This window comes from Natator depressus, chromosome 3 (assembly GCF_965152275.1).
Source record: "Natator depressus isolate rNatDep1 chromosome 3, rNatDep2.hap1, whole genome shotgun sequence".
Lineage (NCBI taxonomy): Eukaryota > Metazoa > Chordata > Testudines > Cheloniidae > Natator > Natator depressus.
The window spans coordinates 78,212,921-78,233,097 of record NC_134236.1 but is presented as its reverse complement, the minus strand read 5'-3'; the positions used below and the strand labels follow the sequence as shown (position 1 = coordinate 78,233,097).

Sequence of the window (20,177 nt, the reverse complement as noted above, 5' to 3'; positions counted from 1 at the left end):
ACAAGGCTATTTAGAACAAGGAATCAAACTTCTTCCTTAACATTCCCCATTGGGCAATCCCACACGTTATACTTTCTGTGAGCTCTGCATAAATATGAGTGTGTAACTCTTCAGTATGCATCGGGTGCTGCCCATACATTTGAAAACATGAGTGTTAATTTCAGCCTCACTTTGCCCATCTCTAAAATAGGTATAATAATAATTACAACACAAGGAGAGTGTGAAGAATAAATAATGTTTATAAAACACACGGACATCATTGGAGGAAGGTGCTTACTGTGAAAAGGATTAACATCTCCTAGGACTGTTGTTATTGAATTTATCCAATGATTTCCAATAATCAGAGATCTACAGGACAAGAGATTTCTAAAATAGGCTGAAAAACCTTCTCATTTAGTGATATGTTGACTTGACTTGAGAAAACAAAGTATTTTTTTATTATAAAGGAGAAGTTTTTATGTTAAATTACATAATCACATTTTAAAGAAGTCCATTGTAACACCAGACAAATATTTCTCTGTGTTACGACCCAATGGCTCTGGAATTAGCATAATCCAGAATATCTCCCTTTTTAAATGAAAGTAAGTAAAGAACATAGTTCAAAAGATACAAAAAGAAGCAAAAATGACAGTTACTTTAAAATAGTAGGTTGCAAGTAAATATAAATACGGTATTTTGTTTGAGGTAAAATTAATATGGCTGTCCAGTACTAAGTCACATTTTTAGTCTATCAACTGTGAATGCAACTAATGACTAATCTGTAGGCGATAATTAAAATGAGATTTGGTCCTGTGACTTTAGAACAACTGAGTGACTGGATTGCAGGTTACAATTCTAAGGGTTTTGTAATTAGACAGGCATGCACAAACTAATCTATAAATTGGTATTCATACCGTCATAAATCCATCCAGCAAACCTGAATCAGGTTTAGGAGGTGCTTGCAATCGTTCCATGGACCACTTTTCAATGATGGAGGCCACCTGGCTGTTCTCTGTGTTTAAGATTCTGAATCCAGTCATGTTAACGCCACTATACCGGTAAGGTTCCACATCAAGAGCAAAAAGGTCCTGAAAGAGATGTTTGCAACATAAATGCTTTTTATATGTCATTTCTTAATGCAGGCATTTAACCACCTCCGTGGAGATAAGCACTGTAATGTGCCATGACCGACAGTATTGTACATGCTACTAAGTGCCGTATGTTCCATGTACAGGTCTGGTTGGGGTCTATTCCATCTTATGCACACATAACTCCAACTGATGCTAGTGGGAGTTCCCTGTACGTAAAAAGGAAAGAACATATTCCACAGTCATAAACAAAGCACATTAGGAAAAAAATTAAGCCCAGTGGCTGAAATTGCTAGTTACAAATACTCCATAAAATGTAATCAGACTTTAATATTATTTGCTAATTTAACAATCCCTTTTTCTGTAGTTCAGATACTGAATTTAAATGATAAAATAAAATGACAGATTCCTTGCACTTTCCTCAGACTATTTCTCTCTGTTAAGCAGAATACACTCTTCCTGTTTTTATCTTGGTCTATTATCTGTAACATTATTTTTACCTTAATGAGCTACAGAACACCTTGTAGAGAATTAGTCTCCATTATCTCAAAAACAGAATAAATGTTAAAAGCTCATTATTAAATTTAGACATTTTCAGTTGGATGTTGTAGAAAAATGCATATCCCGAGTAACAAAATATTCTGGTTTTTATACATCTTTCATACTGATCTATCACTGAATACAATATTTTCCTGTTCTTCGGAACACATAAATATCTTTAATTAATCTGATCTATTAATTTCTCTATTGTATTACAACATTTTAATTAAGATCTTTTCTAAAAAAAAAATAGGCATATGTGTAGAGGAGAAAATAAAGTTAGAAAAAAAGAAAAATAAGTAGAAATTTTGGATGGAACAAGTGATTTCAAGAACAAGGTCCCGATCCTTCACCGTGATTCTCCAGTGCAGACCCCAGCACTTCTGGGGAGTCCAGAGATCTTCACTAGAGAATTCTGATGCAGAATTGGAACTTAAATATGAAGTTGGTGAAAAATATAACTTTTATGACTCAGTAAGCAGAGCTTCAACCAGCAGAAAGTGCTTCAGTACTACATAGCAGGCTGCACCAAGACTGTTCTTTTTTCTGATTTCCTTAGTAATATGTCTAGTGAAGGTGATAGAGACCCTTATTTAGCAGTCCTGCACCAAATTATATTTTGATAAGCACTGCATCCTCCATACAATTCAACCTACAGTGCTTGTCCTTCATCTCCTTTTTTTAAATTGCCCATTTAATATATTCTAGTTTTCTGTGAAATTGTAATGTTAGGGCTGATATTTATCAGAATGCATTTATTTACCCATTGAAGAGAAAGCAGAGCAATAACAGGGAAAGCAGTATATGATGAACTGCTCATTTTTAACATTAGAACTCAAACCTAATCTCAAAGATAGTTATCCTTCTGGATTCTAATTAGGGCTTATGGTATTATTTTTCATATACAATGTATAGGATATGTACAAGTATCAGGGGGTAGCCATGTTAGTCTGTATCCACAAAAACAACAAGGAGTTTAGTGGCACCTTAAAGACTAATAGATTTATTTGGGCATCAGCTTTTGTGGGTAAAAAAAACACTTCTTCAGATGCAGAAGTGGTGTTTTACCCACGAAAGCTAATGCCCAAATAAATCTGTTAGTCTTTAAGGTGTCACCGGACTCCTTAGGATACGTGCAGTGCTTAATTTGTGCCAAGGCTTAACTTGGCTGAGCCCCGTCATCTCTCGGTTTGGCAGTTCATAGCCCCAGCACCGTTGGGCTTGCTGCATGAGTTATGACTGTAAAAAACTTGCTTAAGCTTCAGCACCTAATTGCTTGAGCCCTGGCACCTCTTTCATCACAAATTAAGCACTGGCTATGTCAGAATTCAGAGTGTGCCTGCAGTTTGACATCTATTTACAAATTTCCATACTTGCGTCCTTATTCTAAAGATATTGTACATTTTAGCAGAATAGCTAAAAGTAATAAGAACTATGTTGCAGTAATGCTGTACTCTTACAGAATTTCTTTCCCTTCAAATTTCAGATGCTTTCAAACATCTGCACAAAAAAACCCCAACCTCATAACTAATTATTTAATCCAAACACATTCATGTGTACACAAAAGTATAATAAATATACACAACAACTCGGTGTATTAATGAGCTAGTGCATTAGGCCCCTGAATCAGTCACTGGAGAATACAGTTCTGAAGACTGCTTTAAATGCCGTGATTGGAAAATTTATTTGACAGGCTTTCACTGTGTCAGGTAAGAAGCAATTAATAAATCAAAGCAGCTGAAACTCTGTTGCAAGTTACAGAGCTCTACTGCAGCATCAAAATCTATCACCTGCTGGCGTATGCCAAATTATCCTTTTCTGTCACTGATTCAGGCTGGTCCTTCAGGCATCTAAAGAAACTAGTGTTCCAAGAAGCAAATGGAAATATTTAATTACAGCAAAATCCTGATTTTAAAATTTAGTAAAAAGTCCATTCTAGAATATAAAGCAAAGAAACAAATGCAATGAGATAGAAAGCTCAAGTCACTCAAACCAGCAATTCTCACCAATGAGCCAAATTAAAATACAATATACAATATTAAAACTGAGACGTCTGGAATCATTTGGTCAGTCTGAGAGCTTTGACAAGGTGAATTATAAACTGTGTGCAATTCCAGCATCTCTGAGTTCCACAAAGGCCCAAAGAAAAGTTATGGTTATGTAAAATCTTCTCTGCTTTTACTAACCTAATGAGGTTCATCTTTAAGAGTTATTTCATTAAAGGTCAGTACTCAGGCTGTTCCAGTGCTGCTCTTTTCCATGTTTTGCAATCTCTATACTATGATTCAGTGATGACTGTTCATTGAGTCCACATAAAGGTCTCATTTCAGCAAAGTACTTGAGCACATGTCTCATTTTAAACACATTACATAGACCCACTGAAGTGGGACCACCTGCATGCTTAAAATGACACACACGCTCAAGAACCTTGCTGAACTGAGGACTGAATGTGCCCATTTGATCCATAATAGGAGCAAGATAAAATAATGTATATAATTTGAATTTTCCTAATGTTTTCCCATTTCTCAGGGTGGAATTTTAAAAACTTCTAAATTCTTCCCTGATAGCCTTCTCATGTATAGCTTGGAAGTAATGCAAGAACACATTACTTGAGAGTAGAGTTGAGTGAATTGTGAAAAAGATTGTCACATGAATATTTGTTTAAATTTGAAAGCATATTTAGATTCAGCTTTTCCAGTTCTTGAGTTTAGCACCGAATTTTCAGCATGAATGCTCCAATATTCATCAAAATTGATTTTTGTGGTGCATATGTAATTCCAGAGCTCTCCATTCTTCCCAAGTTGGTATTTACATAAAGGAAAAGAAACAGTACCACATGACTTATGTAATTAATCACCACACAGGAAATTTTAAATTTGTGGTTTGAAATTATTCACAATGAATTATTTAGGACTCATCCGTGGACCAAGAATTGTTTGCCAAAGAAATTAATAACTAACTTGGAATAATGAATATATCTGAGAATTTTACAACTTGTTCATTGAAAAAACAGTAAGGAGAAAAATGACAAGACTCATAGAATAATTATTAATTGTGGATTGATTATGCTCTCAGTTCTACTCAAAAATTTAAATCTCTAATGCTACAAAATAATTTTCTCAGGTCTATTAGTTACCAGTGTACAGTGTTGAACATTAATTAAAATATCCTCATGAGTTTTCATTGGACATAACAAAACTTGATGGAGAAAACATCCCATACCTGAGAGACCATTCCTGAGAGACCTCTTTCACATTCTCAAGTAATGTAATTAAGATGGCTAAGGCCTTTGTTCGATGTTATTGGCATGTTTTTATAAGCTACTTACCAATGTGGTAAAGATATAATGATAGTATTCTGTCATCATTCCCATAGCTAAAGCCTAAAAAAATAAATGAAAGATTTAATATTTTGAGGTCACATAACATACTTTTTAATTGCACCTTTACAGCAAATTAAAAAGCAAAAGTGGAACACTATTTGGAACAGACTATAAGGTAGGAATTATACAAAAATATGGTCAAGCAAATCATTTCTTAATAGTTAGAACAGATTACTGACTATTAAAGGAATTTATGAACCAGATCTTCTGATAAAAAGATTATTATTATAATGTTTAGAGCTGTAATTGTGAAAGAGGCTTATAGTTTTACATATTAATGGGAGCATTAACTTGCCACACAAAATCTGAACTAAGAATATTTTACTTCATTGTATTTATAATGTCTCCACTAACTAATAACCTAATGAGAAACACAATTCTACTTTGATTAACAATATGACTCAATTAAAAACTAGTGTTAGCAAAATAAGTGGGATGTTGATTGATAGACATACAGACAAATAGATCAACAGATCAAGCTTTGGGCACTTTTACCATATTTCTTTAGCATTAACGGAGCATATCAAATATCGGTACCATTATTCAAGAAGTATAGAAAACTAGCAAGTATGTCTTCCTGCCTTCCTAAAAGCACAACACAGAATAATTTCAGCTCAGTTGTGTATTTTCCATTTCGTATATATTTTTGTTGGCAAAATAAGGGCAAGTATTCTTAAATACAGTTTTAAAGAAGTGGGTTGGAGATCTCTCCTCATTCTAATTCATTATTCTTCTACCTTAAAGGACAGTTCCAATCCGAAAAGTACTCTGCAGAACAGCCTCCTTTGTGTACCAAGATTTATATCCAATCATTTTAGTAACTAAAACTTTTAGTTACTTTTTTTTTAGCACTGAAAAGATAACATAGCTATGGAAGAAGAATTTGGATTCTGTTTCTTTTTTTGTGCACCAACAGCATTCTTTTATCAATTACATCTGTTCGAACCTACTGATGGCAAGGGGACTACACAGGAGTCACTGTGAACACAATTTGGAAACAATTAATTTTTCAGATATATAAGTGAGATCCTAGTTTGTCCTCCAGAAGCTTTGCTGCTTGTGACACTGCATGAGAAGGCAAGACGCAACAAGACTGTAGTTATGGGGGGGAAAAGTTAGGAGTCTACAAGTTGAGTTCAGACTCAAGCATTACCTCATTTTCTTGCTAAGTGGTGAAACCTCACCATTGGGTACAGCTAAGGAGTGCCTGTATGCATTGGGAATCCTCATTCACCAAAACTATAGAGCAGCAATGGAGCTACTCAGAGACCACTACTGCACCCTCACACTGAATGTGCTGCATCACCTTAGACAGGGAAGGAAGATAACTATTACCCACCCCTACCACTTCCCTGTCCCTAAAGAAGTTGGAGGATCCCAGTGGAGTATAACTGTGCAGCATACAGCTGGTGCAGAAAGTTTGGGCAAGCTCTTGTGAATTCTGCCATATGCTCCTTGCATTCCCACAGGCACACAACGGAAATGCAACAGTTTAACCATGTTTAGGGTCCTCCGCAATCATGGCAGGAGGGCAGAGAGAATTTGGCCCCTAAGAAAATACCCAAGGGGAACTGACAGTATGAGTAATTTTCTCAGTGGAACATATTAGTGTGCTCATCTGGTAAGGAAAAGAGAGATTTAATTTACAAACATACTCAAGTGGTTTGTCAATCAATGCAAGGTTGAGTTTTTTATTATTGAAATACACTATTGGAATTCTATTCATTTGATTATGGAATATACTAAAATTAGAAGTCTAAATTAAAATTGTTCATTGTGCAGAATAACACTAAACAAACATTCTAAATTTGCTTTCTGTTCAGAGTGCCAGTCTATGAGTGTAGAACGAACAGGACAGTCATCATTATAAGATAATATAAAAGATTTTTCCAGGTAACATTTGCCTCCAGAGACTTGTAAATAAAGCTCTTGCTCCATCCCAACCAAATAAAAGAAAAGTGGCTATCATTATAATCTCATATAACATTAGCTCAGGAGGACTTGGTTGATTTTCCAGTAGAAAGAGCTCAGTAAAATTCACACACAGTTTTAAAATCAGTTGAGACTAGGTGTTCCTGTTATTTGTTAGGAAATATACTAGGTCATCTGAAGTGATGTAATGATTACCTGTTTTAAAATGCCTGCTGCCATTTCATGACTGCAGTCAAAGATCACATGGAACTCCTTGCCTCTTTTCATCTCCTTTAGTAAAGGCTTAGCATCCTTTGTGTCAGCTGGTAACTGACGGATTTTTAGTCTCAGGTTGTACCGTGATGGAGCTTTAATGAGCTCTTGTAATCGAATAAGGCCTTAAAGAAAATATGAAGGAGACAGGAAAGGAAAATTATTGAAACAAAAATGAAATGACCTGGCAAGAGAAAATAGCTTATTACAAAATATTTGCAATTTCCTGATTCTTTCCCCTTCTTATGAGTACACTACAGTGTGTATAAATTTGTGCTTAAAGAAATGTCTGGGATCCCATTGCTTTCTTGTCACAATTCTTTTTTCTTCATTAATATTAATAGACAGTAAGCAGCCTGAGTTAGGATTACGTCCAGGAATGCAGACAAATCTTCCTTTTTGCATTTTCTTGAAGCTATGATATTCTTCTCTAAAGAATATATATAATTATTATAATTCAATTAAAGCAATATCCCAGACTAATAGTTTGTAATCAGACTACTCATTCTCATGACTAATCTATCAGGTTTATATACACAGTTGAAGTTCATTACAGTACCATGGAACATTTTCACATAATCCACACCAGGCTACTAACAGCGTTAATTTATCTTTCTTAATTATACAATTAACAAGCAGCTTCAAAAGCACAGCAAAAAGGGGTGTAGAATAAACAGTAGGCTCATGTCACTTAATTCCTCTTTAACATACTACAAAACATTTTGAATTACTTATTCCTCCCCCGCCCCCCACCCAAGGAGTTACATATATGGAAATTTCTCAGAAATCTTTTAGTTCAAATCAATGTGACAGTGCAGAGTTGGTTTACAGATCATTGGTCTGTGACCAATACTAAACCTCATGTTGTTTAACTGTATTGAAAATGACAGCGTAAAAGCCGCTCTTCCCTAAAGGAACAGTTCATTTCAGTGTTAGCAAGAAAGATGTATTCTTATGGGTAAACTTTCTTCCTGGCATGTGAAGAATTGGGTGTGCATAACTCACTGGCAGTAATGGCTTTTATATGCCATCAGTACTTCATATGTGATGCTTGGGACCAATTTTCCACCTACCAAAGTCAATGAAAGTTCTGTCTTTGACTTCAGCTGGAGTAGGATCAGGCCCTAAAAGATATCTCCAATGTCTGAAATTACCTACTTCCTTTCAAGATAGAGATATTAATGAGGAAGGTTCATGAAATGATGTTAGCTGTCATGCATTATCATCATGTGTAACTTTACACAGAACAAAAAGCTGAAAATTCATCTTAAAATTCTATGTAGATATTATGCAATAGCAGTAGCTATCTTACATTCATTTGACCTATGGAAAACTTTACAAAATGTTGTCCCTCACCTATAGTTAGTGTGGTTTTACTTTTGTGACACTATGTAATTTATAAAATAAATGTAATTGTTCAAAGCACTTTATAACATGTAAGGAGTGACAAAAAATGAATAGAATATGTTAGTGTCTCAAAAAGCCTATTCCAAACTAAAGAGGCACAAACACTGACAATACAGAACAGTACAGTACAAATCAAATAGAATGACCCATAATTATTATAGATTGAATACTTCATGCAGCTAAGTGTTAAAGAACAGTGTCAGAGGCAAAATGCCATGTACTTTATTCCTCTTAGTGTCTAAAACACAATTATTTTATTTGAAAAATTGAAAAACAATTTAACTTAGCATGAAACTGTATTAGCATGAAACTGTATTATATTCTGAGTAAACCACTGGACTAAATTAAAGCTTTAACACAGGGCTTAAAACATACCTCTTTTCACTATACTTAATTCTTTAGTGTACTTTTTAAGTATATGTACCCAGTTCTCTGGTTCTTTGTTCTTCATCTAAATAAATAACTGTACTCCCAGAGAGACCCATGCACGAGGCAGATGTCTGCATGTAAATATCACCTTCTCCATGCAGGAGATGGAAGTAGTCACCTCTGTGGCACCATTTTCTCTTTTTCGGACAGCATAGAGAAATCTACATGAGGGCAGAATCACACTGGGGATGGTGCAGGCCATGGCCCAGGAGTAAAGCCACATCATTCTCCTGACACCCCTGCACAGATTATGTGGAATAGGAAATACCACCTTGTACTGCTGCTACCTTCTCCATTAATCCTGTCGGTGTTGGGACAAACCCTTACAAGGGGTTCAGAAGGACAGCTGCTGCAGGTGCAAAGGCCTTGGAACCATGGCTCCACTGATGCCATGATGACAGGCTGGGATAAGCTCCCAAGACCCCAAACCCAATACAGGGCCACAAGGACTCCACAAAACTGCCCCTTGCTTCCTTCTTAGTAAGCAAAGTAAAAAAATTCAATTAGAGACTTTTTTTTCCTGCTAAGGTAACTCTAAATTATCTTCGATTTTAAAAATTCACTTTGCCAAGTCCAAAATATGGTTTAATTGGTTGTTCTACTTTGAAAAGGAAAGTAAACAAATTGAAATATTAAACATTGAAAGTGTTATTTTTCTTGAAAATTTTTACAAACTATCATATTCCACATCCTTGAATATATATTTACACACTCAAATCAGCATTGCTGTATAAATTACATTGAGTTGGCTTAGAACGGTGGTTCTCAACTCTGGTCCACCGCTTGTTCAGGGAAAGCCCCCTGGTGGGCTGGGCCAGTTTGTTTATCTGCCGTGTCCGCAGGTTCAGCCAATCGCGGCTCTCACTGGCCGCAGTTCACCGTTCCAGGCCAATGTGGGCTGCGGGAAGCGGCGCGGGCCGAGGGATGTGCTGGCCACCCTTCCTGCAGCCCCCATTGGCCTGGAGCGGCGAACTGCGGCCAGTGGGAGCCGCAATCGGCCGAACCTGTGGACACAGCAGGTAAACAAATTGGCCTGGCCCGCCAGGGGCTTTCCCTGAACAAGCGGTAGACCAGAGTTGAGACCCACTTTTTTAGAAAATAGCCTGAAGCATGCTGGATGGCTCAGGAAACATGTGATGAGACACAGAACCTTTTACGTTTAGGTTTCTGGCTTGAATATGATCCAAAACAGTAGTTATGTGAATGCCTTAAGATATGACCACTGATTAGTTGCCTCTGTGCAGCGTATTAGTGATCGCAGTCAACTTCCTAGTGGACAGACTTCCACCTCACAGAAACACCATTACATTCATTAGCACCCTTTCTGCGGAGATGCCATGTGCGGAACAGTCATGGAGACTGACTCACTTTCTCACCACTACTCATACACCCTGCAGGTTAAGACACAGGGTAAGGATAGCTGTGCTATACCTGATTTGGAGGTAAATAGCAGATGTCAGTCCACAGGGTCGTAAAACCAGCCCTTTCTAGAATTAAAATTAAAGAAAACTTAGCTAAATATTTATTTACCTGACACGCTGTAATGACATCGAGAGCAAATTAATTAAATTATTTCTTTGATGCATAAGTGGGTGTAACATAGCCACTTACTTAATGACTTTGAATAAAAGAATAAGTTAGTTTAAATACATATTTTTAATTTAAATTTATAAATATCTCCTATGCAGTAAGCAAGGGTTTTTTTCCTCTCCTTTGGATCCACTTCTGCTTGCCAATACACACTTTCAATAACCAATCAGGAAAACCAGACTGGACCTGCTACAGCAGCCAAGGTATCATCTATTTGTGGTAATGGATAAGAATCCTTTAATGTGACTATTTATTTTTGCATAAATCACACAAAATCTGGTGCTTCCATCTTTTTTCTTAACCAGAATGATGGTTGAGGCCCAAGAACTGCTTGCAGGTTCAATTATGCCTTCCTCAATTATGCTTTCCTCAATGGCCTGTAAGGCCTCTCCTCTTTTTGCTACTAGTAACCAGCAAGGTGGCTATTTTAACAGGCTGGCTTCCCCTAGTATCAGTCTTATGCTGGACGAATGCAGTACAACCTATGTCTTTGCTGGATTGGGAGAACCTAACCAAGCAGTCTTACCTGACCTAACCAAAAAGTCTCTGAGGCCCTGGGCCCCTGCACTTTGCTGCCCAGCTCTATTCCTGGCCAGCTCTATCTAAGGGTATTCCAACTTTGGGGTCTCAGAGCCCAGGCTCCAGCCTGAGCCCAAACATCTACACAGCATTTTTATAGCACCACAGCCTGAGTCAACTGACGCAGGGCACCCACAGGTGTTTTATTGCAGTGTAAACATATCCTTAGATAGAATCGGATGGGAATTTTTTGAGAAAACATTTTTTAAAGGAAAAAAGGTTAATTTATTGAAACCAAAACTATTTGCGAATCACAGTTGATTTCAATGAATTTTCTTACTCAAAAAATTTTGGGGGAAAAAAGGTCTGAAATGGTCAAAAAGTTTTGTTTTGATATTTTCTAAATGAAATATTCTGGTTTTTCAATTTGAAATGACTTTTCATATGGAAATTCTGAGTTTTGACCATCTCTACTACTATCAGCTGGTAATACAAGATACATAGAATAAAGAGATTCTGAGATCCTGTCATTATTTTAAAGCTGCTGACCATTTGGGAGTTATAAGAACCTTAGTCAAGCTAAGAGAGAATTTCTATTGAGTAAAATGCAGACTGGATGTACAAAATTGGTGTAGGAAATATGAGCCTTTCACTGCAAAGAAGGGTCACCCTACTACAGGGAAAGGTCCTGTGCAGCAGTATCTCATGGGTGTACCAGTGGAGCACATTTGTGTTGATACACTTGTGCATCTGCCTGAGATAGAGTCTGACAATAAATATTTGGTGGTAGCTATAGACTAGTTTAGAAAATGGCCTGAAATATACCCAATAAGGCACCAAGAGACTATGACAGTAGAAGAGATTCTAGTGAATTAATTCTTCACCAGATTTGTGATCCTGGGTGAGTTACACACAAGTCAAGTCAAGGGAGAAACTTTGAATCCAAAGTGTTTCAGGAAGTTTGTGAGATTCCACACCCATGCACCTGCAATCAGATGGGATGGTGCTAAAATGTAATAGGCCTCTGGGAGTTCAGCTGGCTACACTTGTATCCCATTCCTTTTGATGGTTTATAGACAAGCTGTCAAAGAAAGCAAAAGTGTAACCCAGCACTCCTAATATTTGGGCATAAGCTAAGGATCCCAGCAAACATAATGTACAGCGTTCCTGAAGAGGAACAAAGAGATTTGAGTCATTTGGAAGATGCAGAAACCCTCTAATACAAAACTAAAAAAGTGCATACCTTCCCTAGAGAAAATCTGAGGATAGCCACTGGCAAAATGAAGCATCCATGACGTAGGTCACGTAGGGAAACTTATAAAAGAGCGGAGCTGGTCTGGTTCCACAATACTAGGAGAAAGAAGAGTAGGAGTCCTAAGCTAGATAAAACCTAGGGAAGAACACTATACGGTGCCAATCCAACTAAATGAAATGATGTACTGGATATAGTTGGGAGTTATCCATAAGGACCATCCGCAGAGATATCCGGGGACAGGATTTTAGCATGGTTGCCCAATAACTGAGAATATAGCTGTGGCAACTGAGGCTGGGATGGTTCTGACAGAGATGCGTTCTCCATTAGGACAAAAGCCAGTCAGTTTAACTAAAACAATAGACATTCCTTGAGATCCTGAAATTCCAGATGATTGAAAGGAAGTCAGGCAGAGAGAGAACAAGTCCAAAGAGATTTGGATGGAAGTGAAATTACATTGTGTTGGTGGTGTGAAACTGAAAAACACCATGTAAATAGTTACGCTTGTATCACTTGTAATTTAAAAAAATATTTATTTTCTTTCAGTTTTGGATGGATCATACAAGAATTAACCATTTTAGATTCCATCGAGATGATGGGCAGTGTGGATATGCTGGGGCTGGGTGAAACCTTGTTGACACTGGTGGCTGTGACAGCCACCCTTCATTCAGAACAAACGTAAAAAAGCATGTAAGCTTCCTTTATCAAATAGGTAGCTCAAACAATAGGAGCCACCACCCAAAACAGAGGTGACATGCAAGGCTGAAACAGGAGGTGAGCTATTTGGGGTAAAGGAGTTTCCCTAGAGTCTCAATGCAAATTCAGGGGGATGAATATTTGATGGAGCTGTGTGTGAGTGAGTGAGAGAAGGAGCAGAAATACCATAGAAGCACACAGCTAAGGCAACAAGGAAGCTCCAGAGACTGCTAGAGATGTACTTGTAGCATGACCTTGAGAAAAAGCTACGAGAGAGAGCTTTTTGGTAGAGAGCAAGTTGAAAGACATTTGGAACTGTAAGCAAATATGCTGTCTCCTGTTGTTTGATCCATACTGTGTTCAGGAAAACAGGACTTTATGTATTTTGTTTACTATCTTGAATAGTTGTTACAAACTACTCAAGATAGTTAAGTCCCAAGCAGACTGTGAAGAGCTACAAAAGGATCTCACAAAACTGGGTGACTGTGCAACAAAAAGGCACATGAAATTCAATGTTGATAAATGTCAAGTAATGCATATTGGAAAACATAATCCCAACTATACATATAAAATGATGGGGTCTAAATTAGCTGTTACCACTCAAGAAAGTGGTAACAGCTTGGAGTCATTGTGGATAGTTCCCTGAAAACATCAACTCAATGTGCAGCAGCAGTCAAAAAAGCAAACAGAATGTTGGGAATCATAAAGAAAGGGATAGATGATAAGACAGAAAATATCATATTGCCTCTATGTAAATCCATGGCATTCCCACATCTTGAATACTGCACGCAGATGAGGTTGCCCCATCTCAAAAAAGATATATTGGAATTGAGAAAGATTCAGAAAAGGGCAACAAAAATTATTAGGGGTATGGAATGGCTTCAGGAGAGGAGAGTTTAATAAGATGGGGACTTTTCAGCTTGAAAAAGAGAGGACTAAGGTGGGATATGATAGAGGTCTATACAATTATGACTGGTGTGGAGAAAGTAAATAAGAAAGTGTTATTTACTCCTTCTCAAAACAAGAACTAGGGGTCACCAAATGAAATTAATAGGCAGCAGGTTTAAAACAAACAAAAGGAAGTATTTTTTCACACAACACACAGTCAACCTGTGGAACTCCTTGCCAAAGGATGTTGTGAAGGCCAAGACTAATCCCACCTTAACACTTTTTAAAGAAAAAATAAGGCTATGACACAAACCAACAAATAGCAGACATTTTAGAGTTAAGGCTGTTTGTTTTTTCTCAGTGGTATAAGTTAAGAACAGAAACCCAGCTTTACGGTTTCATTTGATAGTTTCTGCTAGTTTATTTCAGTTGGATACTAATCTTAGAGTAATCAATTCCAAGGACTGATCATCTACTGTGATCTCCTGTATTACACAGGACATAGAACTTTCCCAGAATATTCTCCTTCACTTCCTGTCCTAAATTGCCATATGACATTGTTCCAGTGTGTGCTATTAAACAGCTGTCAAGTTTCACCCCAGAAGAGATTACAGTTCAGTGGTTCAGTGAAGAGATTTCCATAAATAGATAAAGGTAAGTATTCATAGATTCTTTTGGAAAAAAGCTGCTATATAAATGTAAAATATTATATTAGAAGATGTTCAAGGGAAAGATTACAACTACCCCACTCAGAAATGGTAAAACATTAACAGCTACTTCCTTTCAAAGGAATTCAGAAGGAAATTTTTCATTGTCTCCTGAATAAGCACCGTCAGTTGTGTTTATAAAGCTCAACTGAATTATGTAGGCCACAAAACATGTTCCACTGTACTAAACGGTTCACTTTGGTAGTCCACTGGGCCATAAGCTACAATAAATATTTGTTCATTCCTGTTCAGACTCATAAAATAAATCCATGCTGGCACTAATTCAACAGTTTTCAGCTTGTAAGGCTCCCTGGGGAATGACTTTGAAGAGCAAAAATCTTTCACTAGCAGGAGCGGCTGTCCCTTGCTTAGGATTTCAAGGATTCATCACTTTGTGGAAAATGAACAGTACAGAGAATTGAAGCTAAGTCTGAGGGAGTAGCTCTCATTACAGTTACCCTACAGCTCCTACAACAAAGAAATGCTTCACAAAAGAATGATAATACAGTACTTAGTATCCATTTACTCATTGTTTTTATTTGTACATAACAGCCCAGAGTTGCAAGCTGCTGAGCAACATCAGCTCTCACTAAGATTTTACTGAGAATTCAACGTTTCTCAGGTTTAGGTCAAACTTAGAAAGAACACATGCTTGTGCTCATGCACAGAGAAGGCTGACACTCATTCCTGACACATTGTGTCCAGGACTCTCACTGGTGTGATTTCCACACAGGCTGCAGTAGAGCCTTTTTAATTTAACCTCTTTTGGATCCCAACTGCGAGGCTACAGTAAGGCTTGAATATTTATGTGCGGCAATATTTAGATTAAACAGAGCAGCGGGTGGAGGGATGCCGATAGAGCTGTAAGGACGAGCTTGCAAATGGAAATCTTTCCAGGTAACATAATTTTCATTTCCCTAAGGGATACAGTGCATGAAAGGAACCCTCAGAACAAAGTATATCATTTACGCGGTGCAAAAGCCCAGGCATTTTTCGAAACTTCCACCCCACCCCGCACCCCAGTGATCATCTGTATACAACTTGGTTGATGGCAAAGGGGATGGATTGTTTTGGAGAACACTATCTTCTGATCATTTCAGTTTTCTAATATTTTTAGTTTTCTTTTCTGGTTAAACACTTGCGTTGTGGCCCATGATTTGGGTACCAACCTCTGATTAACTTTAAAGTCCTGAAAAAGCTCATATAGAAGTTACCTCTCCCTTATGTTCTTTTACAAACGCTGTGGTTTGCTGTGCCTTCTGCTATCAATGCTTGGAGTCTGTTTGTCCAGGACCAGTGATAGCACACGCCACCTTTAAGGCTTTTATCTTTATAATTCCCTCCCTCTATCTATGGTCCAACAGAGACCTCGTCTGGAAAACTTAAGAGCACATTTTTTTGTATAGACAAACTTCTGAGTGTACATCCCTCTGGAAATCCAAGGCATACATGAGGAACGTGCTTCTGGTTTACCATCCATTAGGATGATGCAGCATTTACTATTGTATGCTACGATCCACTTCTTCCTCATCCTCACTCTCCTCCTTTGGACTGACTTATGCCTGCAGGAAAGGGGCAGTTCCTGCAATTGCATCCAGTGGATATACTTAGGGATGGCTCCTTTCCACCCTTCCTTTCCATCCACCACCTCATACACATGTAAAAGGGACAGGCCTAAAAAGGTCTTAAGTAAAAAAATAAAATATAGGCATTCAAGACCAGGAAGAAAGTTATTTTTGTAAAGTTGCACTAGCTCAGAAGATCCCAAACCCAACACATTTCAGTTTATTTATAGTCTTCATTACAGCGGCAAAGAGTCCTGTGGCACGTTTTAGACTAACAGACATATTGGAGCCAGGGCCGGCTACAGGCACCAGCTTTCCAAGCAGGTGCTTGGGGCAGCATTCAGAATGGGGTTGCAGTCCGTGTCCCGAGGCAGTAATTCGTCGGCAGCTCCACTGCTTTTCCCACTGTGGCGGCTTTTGGGCAGCAGCTCCGCCAATCTTCCGGGCGTGGGGGCAATTCGGTGGCAGCCCCGGTGCTGTTGCGGTGGCAGCAATTTGGTGGCAACTGCTTGGGGTGGCAAAATTGGTAGAGCCACCCCTAATTGGAGCATAGGCTTTCGTGGCTGAATACCCACCATGTCGGATGCACGGTATTCACCCACGAAAGCTTATGCTCCAATACTGTCTGTTCGTCTATAAGGTGCCACAGGACTCTTTGCCGCTTTTACAGATCCCGACTAACACAGCTACCCTTCTGATACTAGTCTATATTACAGTATCTCTTACAAATAAATGAAATAGGCAGGCAGGTAGGTGGTGCAATGACACACGTTTGCCTTTGAGGCCAGCAATGGAAAGGGGAGGGAACACTATAAAACTGAGAATTTTGTCCAATCTGAAGCATTTTCAGGACTGAGTGCCCTACATTTCAAAGCAAGTTGCATGCAGCAATTTTCAGGAAATAAATTTCCCAGTGTGGGGCCTTCAATTAGGGGAGGAATAAAGGAAGGAAATTGGAGGTCAGCAACAAAACAATTGATTATTTTATCATTTTGAATTATATCTTTGTGCTGACTAATTCCAAATTTCAGCCTTGAGCATTTTAATAGACTTACAATATAACCACATAGAATACAGCCCTGCAAATGAAATTCTGACCACTTATTTTATTGGTACTACAGGACCCTACTATGATGAGAGGAAAACAACTTGGGTAGACAAGCTCTTGAAATAGCTTTACAGCAGTGTGGAAGTGAAATAATCGTTGTATTGTGCGGGGGGGGGGGTATATTTTCTAAAGTGACTTGTATCATGGACACCTTTTCTGCCCTTTGAACTCTTGATTTTCATTTATTTATTTATTTATTTTGGCAGCCACTGTCATGAGCCTTATGTCTGAATGACTGAGAATATAGGCATGAGTCTCCTTTTTCAGAAGCTATAGTTCAGTTTTATGGAGAATCCTGAAGGTGCAGTTTTTGAACACTTTAGCTGACATCCTCCTCCAAAGAGATCAATCCCATCACCTCCTCAACATGCTCAACTTCAACCAACTCCAGGAAGCAAGAGTCTCAAGTTTGTTCTGAAAGCCAAGCTCAGCTTTACAAGCCATTGTTATACCAGCTGGCCAGCTCATCAAGCTATTTATCATTCTCATTAATGCTGTCTTTGTGGTGTACAAGAAGATATCAAACCAATGTACTTTGCAATGGGCTGTACACATAAACACTTTTCTTGTATAATAGAAAGTTACACGTTCTTTATTTAGATGAAAGCCAATCTTGGCCTGTTCTGAGCAGCAGGACACTCACAACGGGCTAAATATAAATATATTACCTTATTTTGCTGTTTGAGAAATTCCTTTATTTTCAATTTTTTGCAACATTTTCTGTCAGAAAATAGGATACTGGGATAGATGGACCTTTGGTCCCTCCCAATATGGCCGTTCTTATATTTTTACGTTCACAAATCTTGACTATTGGAACAGATTATCTGTGGGCTCCCAGAGTTGGCTCTATTTTCCCCACATCCTCTATTTACAAAAGACCTGTCTTTAATAAAATAATAATAATAATCAATCTTTTGAGAATCTGCACCTGTTGGTAGTATTGCACAGAAAGCGAGGCAACCTCAGTGCCATTCAGAGCCTTCTGGAAATAAAGTCAAAGTAAATGATATTTAAATCCACTTTAATACCCCTCTGTACTGCTTAAGTGGTGTCAAGTGGCCTTAGTGTAAATAAACATCTGGTCCCTGGGATTTTGATTTTAAAAAGACAGAAACCTTGAGGTTAAAGGAATGTGATCTCTGAGTGCAAAGCTGAGGCCAAAAGAACTAACACAATCCTTGGATGCACAAACAGAGGAATCTTGGGTAAGACTACAGAGGTTATTTTTCCTCTTATTTGGCACTGGTGGAACCAGTACTGGAATACTGTGTCCACAATTCAAGGATGTTGATAAACTGGAGAGAGTTCAGAGAAGAATCTTGAGAATGATTAAGGATTAGAAAATATGTGTTTGTAGTAGACTGAAAGAGACTAATCATTGTGCTTAACAAAGACAATATTAATTGTGACTCGATTACAGCCTATATACACCTACATGGGGAACAATATTTAATAACTGGCTCTTCAACTATTTGGGGGGAGGGATAGCTCAGGGGTTTGAGCATTGGCCTGCTAAACCCAGGATTGTGAGTTCAATCCTTGAGGGGGCCATTTAGGGATGTGGGGCAAAAATTGGGGATTGGTCCTGCTTTCAACAGGGGGTTGGACTAGATGACCTCCTGAGGTCCCTTCCAACCCTGATATTCTATGATTCTATGAATTTAGCAGAGAAAGGTATAACACGATCTAATGGTTGGAAGCTGAAGCTAGACAAATTAAATCTGGAAATAAGGCATACTACATGTTACCAGTTAGAGCAGGGATCAGCAACCTTTGGCCCGCAGCCTGTCAGGGAAATCCGCTGGCGGGCCGAGCCGGTTTGTTTACCTGCGGCATCCCCAGGTTCGTCCAATCGCAGCTCCCACTGGCTGGGGTTTGCCATTCCAGGCCAATGGGGGCTGAGAGATGTGCTGGCTGCCACTTCCCGCAGCCCCCATTGGCCTGTAACGGCAAACCACGGCCAGTGGGAGCTGCGATCGGCCGAACCTGTGGATGCTGCAGGTAAACAAAGTGTCCCGGTTTCCCTGAAGGGCTGCGGGCCAAAGGTTGCCAATCCCTGCTCTAAAGTTAGAGTAATTAACCATTGGAACAATTTACCAAGGGTCATGGTGAATTTTCCATCAGTGACAATTTTTAAATCAATTTGGGATGTTTTCTAAAAGATTTGCACTCGGAAATATTTGGCGGAAGTTCTATGGACTGTGTAATACAGGAGGTCAGACTAGATGATCATAATGGTCCGTTATGGTCTTGGGATCCATTCATTTCCTTCTGAGAAATGGCACTGGCTGTATTTAAATTATTTAGGCTAAATAATGCTTTGGCATAAAAACCCAGTTAGGGTTCCCTCATGAAGTTTCTTCTAACTTAAACCAATCAGAAGGAAGGGTCTGACCCCTTGAGATAGAAGATGGGGGACACAGCTTCAACCCCGAGAATCTGGAGATTCCTACAGATTCACTAAGATGTTGAGGGGAGTTGATGGAGGCCAGAGTCATCTGTGTGGTGGTCCTGTGCCTCCAGGCTACCTATAACTGCTCCATTGGCTCCCTATCTGCTCTGCAACCCACTGCCCCTAGAACTTCCCTCAGATGGGAGTTCCGCACCATGGAGTGACTTCTATTCAGGAGTTAATACACCTTTACAGGATATTAACTCATGAGTGAATACCCTGCATTACTATGCATGCATCCTCCAGCTCCCCCAACCCCAGACCTCCCCATTTATGGATCCATACACTGGTATTGCAGCAATGAGTACAATACCTAGGAGACAGCTGATTCTAATATTCCCTCAGAGAAGAGAGATATGCCAAACAGAATCCTTCGGCACAAGGCATGATC

The 20,177-nt window shown here is 38.6% G+C and overlaps 1 protein-coding gene across 3 annotated transcripts in view; it reads right to left on the bottom strand.

The window, feature by feature from the left end:
• The window catches only part of GRIK2 (glutamate ionotropic receptor kainate type subunit 2), a 594,466-nt gene that overhangs the window by 369,723 nt on the left and 204,566 nt on the right, over positions 1-20,177 (bottom strand). For all 3 annotated transcript variants that reach the window (XM_074948159.1, XM_074948161.1, XM_074948160.1), the window contains exons 5-7: positions 7,117-7,298; positions 4,936-4,989; positions 894-1,067 (exon numbers count right to left, since the gene is read on the bottom strand). In XM_074948159.1, the coding sequence (XP_074804260.1) occupies positions 894-1,067; positions 4,936-4,989; positions 7,117-7,298 (410 nt within the window). The remainder of the gene's footprint in view (positions 1-893; positions 1,068-4,935; positions 4,990-7,116; positions 7,299-20,177) is intronic.